The 17,224-nt window shown below is 39.9% G+C and overlaps 1 protein-coding gene across 23 annotated transcripts in view; it reads right to left on the bottom strand.

The window, feature by feature from the left end:
• The window catches only part of MAGI1 (membrane associated guanylate kinase, WW and PDZ domain containing 1), a 678,927-nt gene that overhangs the window by 126,927 nt on the left and 534,776 nt on the right, over positions 1-17,224 (bottom strand). For all 23 annotated transcript variants that reach the window (XM_037733929.1, XM_037733931.1, XM_037733932.1 and 20 more), the window contains exon 3: positions 13,771-13,890. In XM_037733929.1, coding sequence (XP_037589857.1) covers positions 13,771-13,890 — 120 coding nt within the window. The remainder of the gene's footprint in view (positions 1-13,770; positions 13,891-17,224) is intronic.

Below are 17,224 nucleotides of genomic sequence, written 5' to 3'. Positions count from 1 at the left end.
AGAAAAGATGTCTTTCCTATCTAGCTAGACACAGTGATTTCAGAAGGGAAGACGAAAGCTGTATTGTTTTAGTGCAAAGAACCTACTAGGGCTAAAAACAAAGGAGGCTATGCTGAGCAGCAAACCTTCCTTCTCATTACATTTGAATATCAATTGGTCATCTTTTTATATATATGCACCAGCATAATGCTGAATCCGATTTAGAGCAAGCCTCGCAGAAGATAAAAAATTCATTACTGCTGGCATCCTTACAGGCCTAAAAAGTTGAGGTCACCTTCCCTTAATAAGGGGACTCGTCAAGAGGGAACCAGGGCAATATTTAAAAAGGAGGACAGTAAACCCCACGTGGCACCTCTTTAGCTGAATGGCAGGCTTGACTCTCTGGGTCAAGCCGGGTAGGAACAAACCCCTGCCAAGTCTTAACAGAAAACCCTGTGTCAATGGTGGCACCCACTATGGGTCGCTCTTCCAATAGTGGTCCATCTTTACTTTCAGCCACCCTTTCCCAGTTTGATATATATCCCACTGTAGTGTGCTATGTGATTCTCACTTGTACATAAATAGATTTTTACATTTCAATTTATTTTAGTGGATACATGTATTTTTAATTTGCAATAGAGAAATCTCACTGGTAAGGGATGACAGCAATATAAAGTTTGCCTTTAGAGTGTAAGAAAACAGCAGTACTTTAAAAAACTGACTCATTTTTCACTTGAAGTTTAAAATGACAGTTTTATATAGAAATTAATCAGCTGAATACATAATAGTGATGGTAGTAAAAAGAGTTTCCTTTTGGGAAGTTAAAAAGCTATTTTTAAAGGTTATTTTAAAGAAAATATTAAGTAAATAATGTGTTCCCACATGAATGAAATCATAAAGGGTAGTTCATAAGATCAAAGTTTGAAAAACATAGTTGATAATCAATAATATTCAGAGGCTACGTGATAAAAGACATCAACCTTAGAATGTCATCAATCCATTTACCACTTCACATCTTTTAGAGTAAGGCCAGGAAAATAGGAAATGATTTTGAGATCTTGAATCAATCCTAATTAAAGTTTGTAATTCTATGCTGAGTAAAGCAGAATTTGTAAATAATAATAAATCCTGTACAAACTGTTTCTTCCCAAGGATCCAACCCCACCGTCTTACCTCAGTACATAGTTACATAACATACACATTTTATTACATAAGCACCCACCACAAAAAAAAAAAAAAAAGGCAAAAGGAAACAGCTTAATAGCCTAGCCTTCATGAGACATACAGATAATAAAGAATTTGCTTCTACGTTGGGTATATCGGCTCATTCCTGTAACCCCAGCACATTGGGAGGCTGAGGTGGGCTGACCACTTGAGCTCAGTTCAAGACTAGCCTGGCCAACATGGTGAAATCCCGTCTCTAAAAAATGTACAAAAATTAGCTGGGCTTGGTGGCGCTCTCCTGTAGTTCCAGCTACTTGGGGGAGTAGGGGAGGAGGGGTGCTGAAGGGGCAAGGATTTCTTGAGCCTGGGAAGTTGAAGCTGCAGTGAGCAGAGATTGTGCCACTGCCCTCCAGCCTGGGTGACAGAGCTAGATCCTGTCTCAAAAAAAAAAAAAAGAAAGAAAGAAAGAAAGTTTCTCTCAGGCTTTACTCTTATAAATAAGGTTTCCTTTTTAAGAAAAAGGGGTTTAATAATGTTTTTTAAAAACATTTTTTGAATCATCATAATTTATAGAGATACACACCCACTTTTCTTTGAGATGAGTGTAATAGTCTGTATCAGCAGGAAAATTCAACATACAATTTTTTTAAAATGCAGTACATGAAAGAGCACCGTGTTCATATCTGAAGGGTGCCAGGTAGAAACCTGACACGCACATTCTGGTGGCTTATACTCGGCTTATACTTAACTTAATCATTCAAGTTTTTTCATAGGAAGTAATCTATTTCTTCAAAAATCTTATTTTAGGTTTCCAACTTAAAGGCACTAGAATTGGGTAGAATCAGCTTGAAGAAAAGCATCCCACATGTGTCTTTTAGTGGCTAACACTTGAGCAAAGAAGAAATTAGCACGTGTCAACCAAGAAATGCACTTAATCTTGCATTTCTACAGAGGCTGTATCAAAGGGTTTCTCATGCCTTCATTGAAGGCGTAACTAGGCCAAACTATTAACTTTCTCATTAACTAAAGACTATTTAGTGAAGTTTAAGAAGGTACGATGGTTAACTGTTTTAAAAATAGTCTGCACAGTGATAAAAAAAAAAAAAAAAAAGAGAGAGAGACAAAGCTCCACTGAATTTTTCATTCCTTACAATCACTATTATATCAAGGCATCATGTACATTTTTCAGTTAGATGTTAAACTAAGGCTAATGTCTATAAATAAGAACCTTCCACTGAAAAAGGTGGAACCCTTCCCCCATAATTTTTATATGTATAATTTCCTAACCATATCACTCAGTTTCCATGCCATTAAACTGAAGTGTAGCATTCATAAAATTATTAATCATTTAAAATCAATCAAAACTTCAACATCTGCATTTATGGCAGAAATAATAAGTGCTTGGAAAATGAAAGTTCCACTTAAATTTGACAAATATGTGTGGATTTTCTATTAGGTACCTGCTCTCACTTTTCCAGTTGAAAGTCTTTCTTAAGTTAATAAATAATTAGCAGATTTGTCGGTGCAACTACATACGACCGAAAACAATCCACTTGTTCACAGTGGTTTCCTATTTCGGGAAATTAGTTTAACATTGACTGGAGACAGAAAAAATAGATAATATTAGGTTGAACCATATGAAATTGCTGTTGTAGAAGGTGTACTGTCACACATAAGCAATTTCACTTGCTTTAATCTAATGAGTGGCCATGAGCGATAGTGCAGAGCCTTGGCACACCATATCATGGGGTAAAAGTCTTGGAAAAGATAGCTCATAGAGTTGAAATCTCACTACTAACTAACAAGCTGTGTGACTCTGGGCAAATCTTTGTCCTCCTTTAACTTGGGATTCTAAGAGAACCTAGTTTACAGCTAGAATAGCTAGTTTACACCTAGAATAGGACAATAACTAGTTTACACCTAGAACTTAGTTAAAGACAAACCATCTCATTTTGTCCTATTCTAGGTCTAGATGGTCTGCCTTTAACTAACGCTAAAGTCTGCCACTATGGTGAAGATAGATAAATGCCACCTAACTATCCCATGTTTCCAATCTTTAAAATGACGCCCATACCATATTGTTTTGAGGATCAAAGAGATCATGTATACGAAGTGCCACACATGGTAACAGCAATAAGCAAGCAAACCTATCAATAACCAAATAGCCAAGTCTTCTACATTCAGTCTCTCTCATACTATCTTTGTGAAATGGGAATGGTAGCACCAACTGTGACAATTAGCTAATGCGGAGTTTTCAAAGGTACTCTGTAAACCATAGGTGTTAAATATGAGACAGTATTATTATTATCCAAATCTCTCCACTATTTCTTATTTTCCGTACTGAAACCTACAACATTTATAGAAAAGTTTCTGTCTAGTAGTTTTCTAACTGCAGAGGGTTTAAACTTTCATACACCATTGTTTTAACATAATTTGGATTAGTGACCAACCTTTAAAATTAGAAAGCTTCCAGTTGAAGTCTGGATTCTCACTGCTGCTTGACAAAGTGTAAAGTCTGCTTGCAGGGACTCCATCTCTTATAGAGGATGTTGAAAAGCAAGTATGCGTCTAAAACCAACTCACGTGAACATACTAACCAAGGATTTCTGCAGAGAAATTTTTGCTTCTCCTTTTGGTTTGCCTGACCCTTGGCAGACTAAGACCTTGTGCTCCACCTAGAACAGTGCCCTAAGGCTGCGGCAATGCAAGAGCATGGGCAGATACAGCGGCCTGAGCAGAGGCATGAGTAGATAAGAAAACCTCAAACTTCAAAAAGTCCTCAGTAATTCACAGATTAGCCTTTGAGTGAATTGTTTTTTGGAGATCCTGCTTTTGGCCCTGGGCTTTTGGACAAAAAACTCTGGGTGTCTTCTTTCAACCCTGGCTGTCTTATTCTGCTGTGAACTGTCCTTACCATGCAGCTATGGGCAGGATGGGTCGCGCATGCTCCAGTTTGCCACACTCACCGCTGATCTTCTTTGCCTCTATCCAGCCTATTCACCCTCTTACTTGACTTGTCTGGCCCCTCAGGCATTTGAGTTCATGACTCCAACCCTCTAGAAAGCATTCACCCTTTGCAATAGTTTGCACTTTTGTCACAATCAAGCAAAGTCTACCCATAGCAGAAACACAAACCTTACAAAGTCTAGCCATGTAGAAACACAAACCTTACAGACAGTATGAACCATGCAACAGAGACTCTGTGTGAAGAATATGTGGATGACTTTATGGTATTAAACTAAAAATCATCTGAAAAAGTACAAATGATTAAAAACTTAATTGGGGCTATCACTTGGCAGACTGCACAGTGTCTAGGAGCCGTGAGCATGATTGTTCCACAGGCTGTGCGTTATCCAACACGTTTCCTGCAGTGGCTGGGCTCCCTCCCAAGTGGAAACTTGTTCTCTCTGCTGCTATTTTCAGAACTAGTTCTACAACAAGACTCAACAAGGAGGGTGGCCAGGGGGGAAAGCGGAGGGCAAAGGAGGACTTGAGAGGAAGGCACGGCTGGCCTTAATTAATAAGCACAATCCCTGGCCAGGACAAAGCCAAAGAAAATATTTTTCTGACACACATTTAAAAATTAATAGGCACTGCAAATCAATTTTTAGAGCTTTATAAAATATTTAAGGAGGATTGTGACCCTGGAATTTAAGCTAGGATGAATCAAATCTGTATGGCTTTCAACTTATACAAATTTACTATTCATTCATTCATTTCCTTACAGAAAACCTTTTTAATGCCAGGCATGGGAAATACAAAGTAAAAATTGGACTGAAACATGATCATTGCAATCATTCTACATGTTATACCTCAGTTTTGTCAAGCTTCAATGTGCAAACAATTAAATTACATTAAGTAATGGTCAGGGTGGGCCTGAGATCCATGGATCACTGTTTGTGTAGCAAAGCCATTTTGGACAGAGAAAATCACTCCTCTTTTGCAGACGATAAACATAGAGGCCCAAAGTTGAAGAAACACCTGCCATGGAGTTACATGGCTGGTCCAGGGTAGATGCGGGTGAGAATTGGGGGTACTTGTCTACCTTCTTTCTACAAGACAAGCTTTTGAAAATAAGCTTGAGAACAGGATGGTAGTGACCACCCATGGCTGGGAATCTATAGCATGTACTTTCAACAGGGGCACACCCAAAGGGGGCAAAAATTGTTTGCTTTTTTGGGGGGTAGGCGTAAAAAAACCTTACTCTGTATATGTACGGTACAAATACGTATAGAGTGCATGATCACATGGACATCCAGCATACCTGATTTTGTTCTGGCCTCAAGGCCCTGGGTGGTCTGCCCCTGGCCCACTTTCCAGGCACTTGTCCTGGTTGCCTTCACTTGTTCTTTTTGCTCGGAACTCACTGGTCGCCTTTCAGATCACAGCACAGAAACTGCCCCCTTCCCCGTCTCATAGCTTTTGCACCCACTCCTCCCTGTGCTCCTCCTTATTGCCTGCTCATCCTCAGCGACAGTATCTCTGACTCCACAGACTAGATCAAAGCTGCCCTTATCAGTTCTTACATGTTCTCAAGGAAACACCTACCTCCTCCTCCAAATGCCCTTTATGGTATATAGCAGATGGTTTAATTAATCAGTACCTGTCTTCGCCTCTAGACTATAAGCTCCAAGAGGCCAGGGGCCACATCTGATTTTGTGTACCACTGTGTTCTCAGGGCTGACACTGTGCCAGGCACATACCATTCCCTGGTAATTCACTGCCGAATGAGTAAATGACTAAGTGCAAATAGCACACATGAATTCCATCCTGGGGTCCTCCTAAAAGCCTGTATTGTGGATGCAGTTTTTAACAGCATGACTCATGACACTTTCCAGTCCATCAATTATATCTGAATTACCAAGACCTGCATCACTTCGCTTTGCTACTTGTTTGCTCAGCACATGACAGTTCCTTCATAAAACTGCAATACTTTCTCTTTTATCTTCCTTTTCCTACCTGCTCCACCCTACAAAAATAGGATGTGCATGCACAGAGGGACAATAAACCACTGTCCTATAATGAGCAGTTTGTCCTTGCCAGTGCCATTTGGCTTCTAATACAAGATCACAGATGATAATATAAGAGTTTTATGACCCTGAGTGACATAAGGGACCTCTCTGCCTTCAGCCTCAGTTTACACAATATAAAGGTAAAAATTATAGCTACCTAACAGAGGTTTTTTCAAGATTAAATCAGGTCATGTGTACAAAGCACCAAGCACTGTGCTTGGCACAATGTTAGCATACAATAAACTCTAGCAGTCTTCAGTCAGGCCCGATGTCGTGGACAAACAGCAGGGTTAATGTGTAGAAGAGTATATTATCAAAATACATATTCAAAAAATAACATTTTTTAAAGTTACCTTTATTGTATACCTATTAAGTGCCACTACCCATATATTCACTTACTCTCATCTTTATAAACAATCTTACAGAAAAAAGGCATCAATATTCCCATTTTCACATAAAGAAACTGATATTCACACAAGTCAAAAATGATTACTGGCATTTAAACACAGATTAGTCTGTCTCGGACAACTACGCTTATTAACTCCAGGAATCTTTGGGGGTCTCTATGCAGGGAATTAAAGAAAACTTCTCCAGCTTCCCCATCTCCATAAGCAGATGAACAGCCAATTACAGCACAGATTTCATTTGGTCACTTTCATTATCAACAGAGAACATTCCATGGCAGAGTTTGCCAACAGAGCTCATCACAACAGACTGCTTCCAGGGCCTGCCAAAGAACAGGGCTCCAGACAGTCTCGTTTTCTTTAACCAGAAACAAGAACTCTCTTCACCCCTGTTTTAGCTCTGTGTCCCCAAAAATTATACCACTGGCAGCTGCCTTTTTGCAGACCTTCTAGGAAGCAAAACAAAAACATTATTGAATGCTGATATCCTCTTCCTAATTAACATGCAGAAATATGCAACCCATAAATCCAATTTGAAATGTCACCCTGGCACTACACTTCTATGCTGAAGGAAAACCTTTGCAATGCTCAAAGTGTATAATCAGCCTCTTCTACCCAGAGGCATTTGTAAAACAGGCATGTCTGGACCCCGACCCTCCACTGAATAGTTCATCCCTTGTAAACTCTCTCCTAGAGAAGTCCCAAGGGCTGGCTGAGGCAGTGACTTGTCTTGCAGAGCAAAAATGTCAACAGAAAAAAAAGAAAAGCAAAGGAAAAGAGAGATGGTTCAGCTGATTTATTTTAAGCACCATATCAAATAAATTAGCTCGGTGCCACAATTAGGAAGCTGGGCCAAGTTGGGAAGATGTGCTTATTTTTGCCTTCTTTGCTTGCTTTGATGCCAATTCTGTTCAGTGACAGAATGACAAGTTGGTTCAACTTGTAAAGCGGAGATCAATGACAAATTCTACTAATAAGTCTATGCCTTGTGAGGGATGATAATCAGATTCCTTACATAGCCAGGAAGGGGCTCTACTCTGTTGGGAGTATATGCAATTTTCAGCATGATAGCTGCTGGGGGATAGAAAGTTTCATAATGGAGACCCTACCCCCCAAATCTATCCCTATTCTAGTATTTTTTATTTTCACAAATGATACTACTATCTATCCAGTTACAGAAGACAGCAACTAGGATTTATCTTAGAAGGATTATCATCATCTGTGTTTTCTACCTCCTTCTCACAATAACCAATACGTTAACAAAGTTAGCTTTTCACATAAATAACTCTAGATTCAGCTGATCATTCACCACCACCACCACCACCAATGTGGTCCAAAGCTAGTTCCAATTGGGGTTGCCAGATGAAATGCAGGACGGTGTTCTGTGTTTTTATTTGCTAAATCTAGCAACCTAACTCCAGCTCACTCATCAGATCTCACTTCAGTTACTACTTCTACAGGGGTACCTTTGCTCAATTCCACAGACATCCACTCTCCCCATCTTATGGTCTCCTTTAAAGACTTTCACACACTAATATTTGGATATTTGTTTGATTAAACAGTGTGTCTTGTTTACTAGACAGTTAAGACCCATGAAGACAGTGACTACAACCATATGTGCTTTTGTTCAGCATTTTCTCTTTAATGAATAGATAAGTGAATGCATAAACTAGTAACTGAGGCTACAAAAGAAGTATCAGTTTTCAGGCAAAAGGAAAATGATGGCATCCAAGTCCTACAACATTTGACCAGGCTATATCCCTGATTCCTTGCAGTATCTTAAACCAAGCTCTCTCTGGGTCTCGGTTCTATCATCTGAAGAAACTAACTTTACTGCATTTCCAGCTGTAAAGTGGTACAACCCTACCAATCTAAATCAAGCAAAGATTGGGCCTGAAAGAGAATTCTGAATGTTACTGGGCCTTGAGACTTCACGGGTTCACTCCACTTGTCTGCCATCTCGCCTGTCATAAAATGTCCCCACAGAAGCAGCTCACCACTCCTGTGCAGTAACATCCTCTTTGGGAGGACTCAGAATGAGGATTCTTTTTTAAAGGAGCTTAACTCTTAAGACATGCTTTGCTTTGTGAGGTCAGCTGGTGAGGACAGAGAAGATCTTGTTGAGCAGGTCCTTGCTCTTCCTTTCAGAAGCTTTTACTCTATAAGTGGAGCCACCAGCCATGTATGGCTACTTAAATTTAAATGAGTTTATAATGAATTAAAATTAAGTTAAAACTCAGTTTCTCAATCAAAAGAGCCACAGGTGGCTACTGGCTGCTGTACTGGATAGTCCAGAATACTGAACATTCCCAGCACAGAAGGAAGTTCTTACAGAATAGCAGTGGTTCTAAGGGAAGCAGGGTGTGGTTGCTTCCCCTCCCTTTCTAGAAACCATCATTCTAACCCTCTCCTGGTTCATCATGACACCGCTCTCTCTGGTTTCAGGCCCCATGGCCCATACTGACTAATAAACTCAAAAACCATCTCCCAGCCACTTACCTGGCCTAACATAGTCCTCCCATAGCTTCGCCTCCTCCAGGGAGTCTGCCAACACTAGATGAAATGGTGCGCCCTTCCTATAAGCTTCAGAGTGCTGTGTAGTTTCTCTCAGAACACTCATCAATTTTCTTTTTGGTTGTTGTTTTTTGAGATAGGGTCTCACTCTGTTGCCCAGGCTGGAGTGCAATGGTACAACCTCAGCTCACTGCAACATCTGCCTCCTGTGTTCAAGTGATTCTCCCACCTCAGCCTACCAAGTAGCTGGGACTATAGGTGTGCACCACTATGCCCAGGTAATATTTGACTCTTGGGGTTTTTTTTCGTTTTGTTTTTGTTTTTGTTTTTTGGTAGAAAGGGGGTTTCACCATGTTGGCCAGGCTGGTCTCAAATTCCTGACCTAAAATGATCTGCCCATCTTGGCCTCCCAAACTGCTGTGATTATAGGCGTGAGCCACTGTACCTGGCCCATTCATCACTGTTCTTAAAACTGTTTACATTCATTCATTCATTCATATATTACACAAAGTCTCACTCCTGTTGCCCAGGTTTGTATGCAGTGGAGTGATCTTGGCTTACTGCAGCCTTAAACTTCCCAGGATCAGGCGATTCTCCCACCTCAGCCTCCAGAGTCAGCTGGGACCACAGTTACATGCCACCATGCCTGGCTCACTTTCGTATTTTTTGTAGAGATGGGGTTTTGCCATGTTGCCTAAGCTGGTCTTGAGCTCCAGTGCTTAAGCAGTCCTCCCACCTCGGCCTCCCAAAATGCTGGGATTACAGGTGCCAGCCACCATACCCAACAAAATTGTTTACGTTTAATCTGCCTCACAAGACTAAGCAGGGGAAGATTGTAGACTCTGGGGCCCAGGGGCCTAAATTTGAATCCCAGCTCTATCTTTGGTTTACCATGTGAACTCGGAAGAGATCATTGACATTTCTGGGTCTCATACTCCTCTTCTGTGAAAGGTCATAAGTAGGACCCACCTCATAGGCTTGTTAGGAAGATTAAATGAGTTTGTGCATACAATGCCCTTTGAAGAGCACCTGCTATGTGCTACACAAGCATTAGCAAAAATAATTAACTAAAAAACATAAGCACCTTCAAAGTCGGGGCAGTTTTGGTCTACTGCCCTGTACATCATATCCCTTGCCTCATGACAAAGTCTGACCTGAAATAAATGCTCAATAAATATTTGTTGAAATGGACTTTATATGCATTAAAAGACTTGCTTTAAAGCTGTGCCACCAGAAACTTACCCTATCGTTATGCTCATAACTGTGTAACAAGACACTTGAGGCACTGTTTATAACACCACCACCAAAAACAGAAGGGGGAGGTGAGGCGGGGACATTTAAAATGTCCACCTGCAGGGGGCTAGTTAAGTTTTATACACACACACACACACACACACACACACACACACACACACACACATTCATTCACTGGGATTCTATGCAGCATTTATAAAGGATGAGGAAAAACTGTATGCGGTAATGTGGAAAGATCTCCAAGGTATGTTAAGGGCAAAGGGCAAGAATAGAGTGAAATAAACAAGATATACATATATGCTGTGTATAAGTTTTATAAATATTTGCACTAGCATCTTTAATAATGGTTACTTATATGGAAGAGGGAAAACAACTTGGACTTAGATAGTTTTAAGTCTTTTACTACAGGAACTACTCCATCATGTACACTTACTACTTTTACTTCAACATTTATATATGTCTTGCATTAAAGAGTGTTTTGCATTGTGGTGGTAGATTTTTCCTCTCTGAAACCAGTAGAGATCTGGAAAAAGCAATTTCAGAAGGGGAAAACAGTAAATAAAGACATTTTACTGGCAAATCTGCTGGTTTACTGACTAGCAGAGGGGAAGGGATCCATTACGGGAGCAATTTTAAACTAGGTGTGTGTAAATATGAGAGCTAATGCTGATGGAGAGCTTACATGTGTCAGACAGTCTGCTAAGCCCTTTCCAATTATTGTCTCATTTAGCCCTACCTCTAAGGAAACACTATGATTATCCACATTTTACCAATGGGAAAATGGAGACATGGAGCATTAAGTAACTTGCTGGAGGGCACACAGCTCAATAGCAAAGGGGCAGAGAATCAAACTCAGGCAGTGTGACAGCAGGCCTTGCAGGCCTGTTAGTGTCCACCAACAGACAGCAGCCACCAACAAGGGACTTGTCCGGGGGAGGCAAAGACAGAGGAAGTTCTCTAAATGTCTCTCCAGCCCTACTCCTATGAGGGTATACAGCATTTAATAAAAATCCATTTGGCTCTCAGCTAATAAGAGTCAACATAGTATATTCCGGCCAGTTCCAAAAAATTATGAGCCACCTCATATGGTAGGGAAATTTCACTGCTAATAGGCCAAAGGCTGAAGAACACTGTACAATCAAATGAGTTAGAATTAGAAAAGATTAATCCTGTGCATAAGAAAATTCCAATTCTAAAATAACTATGCAACACTCAGAAAGCGAGTGCTTCATTTTCTATATAACGATCAGACATTTTCTGAAAAACATTCTCCTATTGCTACACACCAGGAAGTTAGCTTCAAGCACAATGAGTTATTTTCCTTAACTTTTTAGTTACATCTCGGATACTCTTGAGGTTTTCAGGAAAGAGTGTAGGATCTGAGAGTGACACTGAGCTGGGTTTGGTTCCTGTTCTAGCATTCTAGAACTGGCTGTGCAACTCTGAAAAAGTTATTTAATGCCACTTGGCTTCAGTGACTCCATCTAAAAATTCAGTGAAGATAATAGCCGCCTCTGTTGCAATGATAAAATTAAATGAGAAAAAGAACTGGCTCCACCTATATATCATTTGTTCCATTAACACTGAATAAAGAGAGTTTACTTTCCTTCTTCCAAGTTGGAGTCTAAATCACAAGCTTTTCCTGTTCGACCCAATTCTCTTTTGCTTTGTACAACCACTTGCACCCCAGCCACTCCAAAAATGCAAATGATGTGTTGTGTGCTTGATGACTCAAGCCCCCCAGATGGGCATAATAACTGATTTCAGATGAGGACAATTCTCTCTCTGCTAACCAAAGAGGAATCACTATCCATGGCCATTGAAGTTTTAGCTCAATTCACATGCACAACATGTGAGGATAGCATGCTGACAACATGTTAAAGAAGCTCCTTGTACCTTCCCTCAGCTCCCTTCCTTCCCTCTATACACTCCTAGACCTCGATTATTCTTGGACCCCTGCCCAGCCCACCAGTCACTCAGTCACATCCCAACATACGGTTTCAGGAAACTAAGCCAACTGATAATCAGCAATACTAAAAAGAAAAAAAAAATTTCTGACATCATGAGCTAGAATCTGATTAACATACACTGTCCACTGTATATTTACATTTGGAAATGAGCAGTATGTACAAAGACAATGTTCCTTCCCTTCTTCTCCAAAGAATATCAACCCAGAAACAGCATCTCTAAGATTCATGATCATGATGTGACTATTACTCACTGTAACAGGAGCAATTATCACATTAAAGTTATAATGTCCCTAATAAGATAATAATCTACTTTGCATTTACCCTTCATGTTTAAGTCTAATCTTCAAAATGCCCCCTGAATGCCTAATAAATCCAAATTTTAAAGAGTTTGTAAAGAGATAAACATAATAACTTGACCACATTAATAATCCTTCCTAGTTAACAGTATCATTACACTATTTCTGTCTCAAATAATAACACTCCAAAAAGTAATCAAGCTATAATACTGTTTTCAGAAAAACGTGACTTTTTTCCACCACATTCGGCTCTGACCTAGCAATGAGATCTGATCCTATGGATATGTTTGCATCTATGTGAAATGATACATCTATGTCATTCAACTCAGCAGTGTTTAGAAATATGAAACATTGAATCTGACTCAAATATTTGTTCAGAGGGAAGTGGTTAAATAAATTATGGTATGCCCATACAAAGGAATTATAATTTTTATAATTCTATTTTAAAAAGACGAAAACCAGAAGTACTTTATTACTGAATTGCAATGACGTATTAAGACATACTGCTAAACAAAAAGAGCAAGGTACCAAACAGCATGTGCTGTATACTACCTTTTGGGGAAAACAGGGAAGAAATGGGAATATCCATACAACATGCATGAGCACATGTATATACACATGTGCTCATGCATGTTTGTATTGACATAAACTTCAGAAGAGTAACCAGATTGTTTATAATATTGAATCCTAGATTAGGCAGGTGGGAGACAGGCATATGAAGATTACTTAACTAAATATTTTTAAAATAGTTTTTTTTATGAATCACATATGAGTATTTTCTACTAAAAATACATTAGAAACCAATCAGTAGGAAAGTAATATTTTATTACTACAAGATTAAAACAAACTGCTTATAAGGTCGCCTTTTGTGATTAACCATGATTCTTCCTTCTCTTCTTTCTAATACCATACATGTTCATATGAAAAAACAAAACTGACCCACGCACTTGAATAGATAAAAAAGAAAACTCCTAGAGAAAAACAAAAACCATTTTTAAAGAGCTCCACAAGTCTTATTCCACAGACTTGATCTATTACTCACCATATAAGGTGAACTGCAATTTCCTGTTATTTGTTTAGACCTCCAGAATCCACAACACATTTTTGCCTGGATGGCTCTGGCTCCTTTGAAGTACCCAAGAGAGAAGCTTTTTATGCTGCTGTACAAGTAACTCACCTTCATAGGTGCCGACTTCCAGAAGAGTCCCGCTCTGCTCGAGGTCCAAGAACTCCTTTACAGTCAGAAAGTTATAGTCCACGCCAGGCACTTCTCCTTCTCTGGGAGATCGGGTTGTGCCTGTAACAGAAAATACAGAGGCACAACAAGCCATCAGTCAACTAAAACAGGAAGTTCCACATCCAGGTGTAATTAAAATAACCTGTTCAGTAAGCTGGCGTACCCAAGACTCTGCTGCCTTATCCGTCCAGACAGGGACACAGTAAATGCAACTTCTTTCTAATATAACACAACAGCATCCTCACTTCCACCATCTAGTGCCTGGGACCCACAAATGGGAGAGAGGGAAAACCAAGTACAGCTGGGTAATCTAGAGAGAGTCTTGTAATTTTGACAATGCACTGAATAAAAAAAGGTGAATTGGATTTTATGCAGACAACATTCACAGTCAGCAGCTTTTAGGACTCCAGTAAATACTAAAAACACATCCACCTTAAGCTCAGAGCCTAAGGGGTTTGTGTTTTTATCACAGGCCTCAAAATTCTTGTGTTCCTCAATACAACCAGGAAGTTTCAATGTAATAAGCCCTTTAAAGAAAATAATACCCGCTGCATAAACACATCACTAGAGAAATCTGATTGCCCAAGATCTGTGGTTGGACATCTCCCAGGGATTAAAATGCTGCTACTCCTCATGTAATTAATACGTTTGGCAAAAAGAGGCCATCCATGAATTCTGACTAGAGAGAAAGGACACTGCATTTGCTAGAAAATTCTCCCCCTGAATCAATCTGGTCATCTTCTCAATGGCTGACAAATGTAACATTTCCTTTTACAAAATAATAGCACCCAGAGTACAAAAGTTGCCCAGCTCAGGTGCTGGGCTATAGATCTATCATTTCAGCCCAATCTCAGAGTGGAAGCAATGAGCAGAATGTTGTTTAAACGTAAGTCAAAAAAGGGAAATAAACCAAGCAGCAATTATGTACTGTGCACTAGGAGCCCATGTTAAATATTATGGGACCAAAAAAAAAAAAAAAAAGAGCAAAAAATGTGATTTCTGCTGTTACATTCAACAGAGCTCATTTTGCAAGGCATTATGACCTGTGGTGGTGATTTAAGGTCAATGTTTTCCCCTATAACGAGCAAGGATATTTCCCTATGTCTATCATCTCTTCGTTGAAATGTAATGCAATTAAATAACCAACTATATGTGCCTAGTGGCTCTGAAGTTCCTAGCATTGTGCATTCTCTGATCATTCACCCATGTGAATGACTATATCCACACCTACACTGGATATTCATAACTTTCATAAGCGAAAATCATTCAACACTTGGTGCATACTTTACTCAGGCAAAACGTATTTTTTAGTGCACGTAATTTTTCTATCTGAAATCTGAATGTTTTAAACGGCTGTAAGTTGGGCACAGAATGGTTATATTAAAGATGTTTGCTTCTCATGATCAGCATGCTAGAACCTTCTGGTTAAAGAATTCTACTCTTACACTGTTTCCTAATTTGTTCCCACTTCTGCCTCCCCGGTAGGTGATGATAAATCCCTTGAGGTAGTTCACAGCCTTTAAATTTACATTTCAAGTGTCAGGCACAGGAAACATAGGGACTGTTTCCTATGTTACATATACTGTTAAACAGCAGTGGTCTGGGCAGGGTACCGTGGCTCATGCCTGTAATCCCAGCACTCTGGGAGGCCAAGGCGAGTGTATCACCTGAGGTCGAGAGTTTGAGACCACCCTGATCAACATGGAGAAACCTCATCTCTACTGAAAAATACACAAAATTAGTCGGGTGTGGTGGTGCATGTCTGTAATCCCAGCTACTCCGGAGGCAGAGGCAGGAGAATCGCTTGAACCTGGGAGGTGGAGGTTGCGGCGGAGGTTGTGGTAAGCTGAGATCACGCCATTGCACTCCAGCCTGGGCAAGAAGAGCACAAGAGCAAAACTCCGTCTCAAAAAAAAAGAAAACAGCAGTTGTCTGGACCGGAGTGGGAATGCTGGGTTGATGGTCTGCCTCTCCAACTTGTGGTCTTAGAGAAGTTCCTTAGTGCCTACTATTTCTCAGTGTCCTTGTTTGCAAAACAGGGATAATAATAGCACCTAATCCATAAGCTTGTTGTGTGTATTGAATGAGATAATCCTTTTTGAGGACTTTCCTCAATAATTTTTAGTAGACATTATAGTTTATGTTTTTGTTAGAATGAATTGATAGAATCTTACTGTTCAAATCCCACTACAATAATCTGTTATCATATACTTACATAAATACATATCTGTATAAGTATATGTGTGTGAATTCATGGCATTATATAATGTATTTATTCAACAAATATTTACTGAGGTCCCAACACATGCCAGGCACTAGTTTAGGCACCAAGGAAACACTGGTGAACTAGACAAAGCTCATGCCTGATGAATTTACATGTTACTGTGAGACACAGAAAACAAATATGTATATAAATAACTATAGCATATAATCTCAGGTGGAAATCTGTCTTCTATAAACTGAGGGATTAGAAAGTATCTCAGAGTAGCATAGGTTAAAGGTTTAGACAGTGTTTTGGAGAGAAGCAGCAAGGGAGAAGCAGGGAAGCTATTTCAGCTAGTTGATTCAGAAGGGCCTGACTAATGCAAAGGTGATGGGGAATGCATCCAGGCAGGGGGAATGGCAAAGGCTTTGATACAGCTGTGATCTGTTGTATCCTGGGAAAGGCAGAAAGGCCAGCATGATGACGGTAGACTGATTAAAAAACGGCTGGAAAGGGAAGCAAGGGGCCAGATCACGTAGGCCACAGAAAACACTTCATATTTTATTCTAAGGATAATGGAATGTTATCCTTCGATTGGTTTTGAATGAGGGGGTGCCTTGATTTGGTTTTTCTTTTATTTTCCTTTTTAGAGACAGTCTCGCTCTATCGCTCATGATGCAATGCAGTGGAGGAATCAAGTTCATGACCCCCTTGAACTCCTGGGCTCAAGAGATCTCACTTCAGCCTTCTGAGAGCTAGGAGTATAGGCATATGCCACCACACTCAGCTAATTTTTTTTTTGTACAGGTGGGAGGTCTCACTGTATTACTCAGGCTGGTCTCCAACTCCTGGCCTCAAGCAGTCCTCCCACCTTGGTCTCCATATTACTGAGATTACAGGCATGAGCCACCACACTTAGCTTGAATTTCCTTTTTAAAGCTCTTTGACTTCAAGGAGAACACGTTATGGGCAGAGTAGGGCAGAAGGTAGGCAAGAATAGAAGCAGGGGGACTAGTTAGGTGGTTACTGTAATATCCAGATGAATGGTAATCAGGATATGGTCTAGAATAGTAAGACAGAAGTGATAAGAAGCAGTGAGATTTCTATGACAAACATGAGTATTTTAAAGAGCTACAGTAGAGTCCATAGAATAGACATATTAAAAGTAAAACCCATCATCTAGGTATTCAG

Source organism: Cebus imitator, unplaced genomic scaffold (genome assembly GCF_001604975.1).
Source record: "Cebus imitator isolate Cc_AM_T3 unplaced genomic scaffold, Cebus_imitator-1.0 Scaffold556, whole genome shotgun sequence".
In the NCBI taxonomy this organism is placed as follows: Eukaryota; Metazoa; Chordata; class Mammalia; order Primates; family Cebidae; genus Cebus; species Cebus imitator.
The sequence above is the reverse complement of the archived record's forward strand: the minus strand, read 5'-3'. Positions and strand labels throughout refer to the sequence as shown.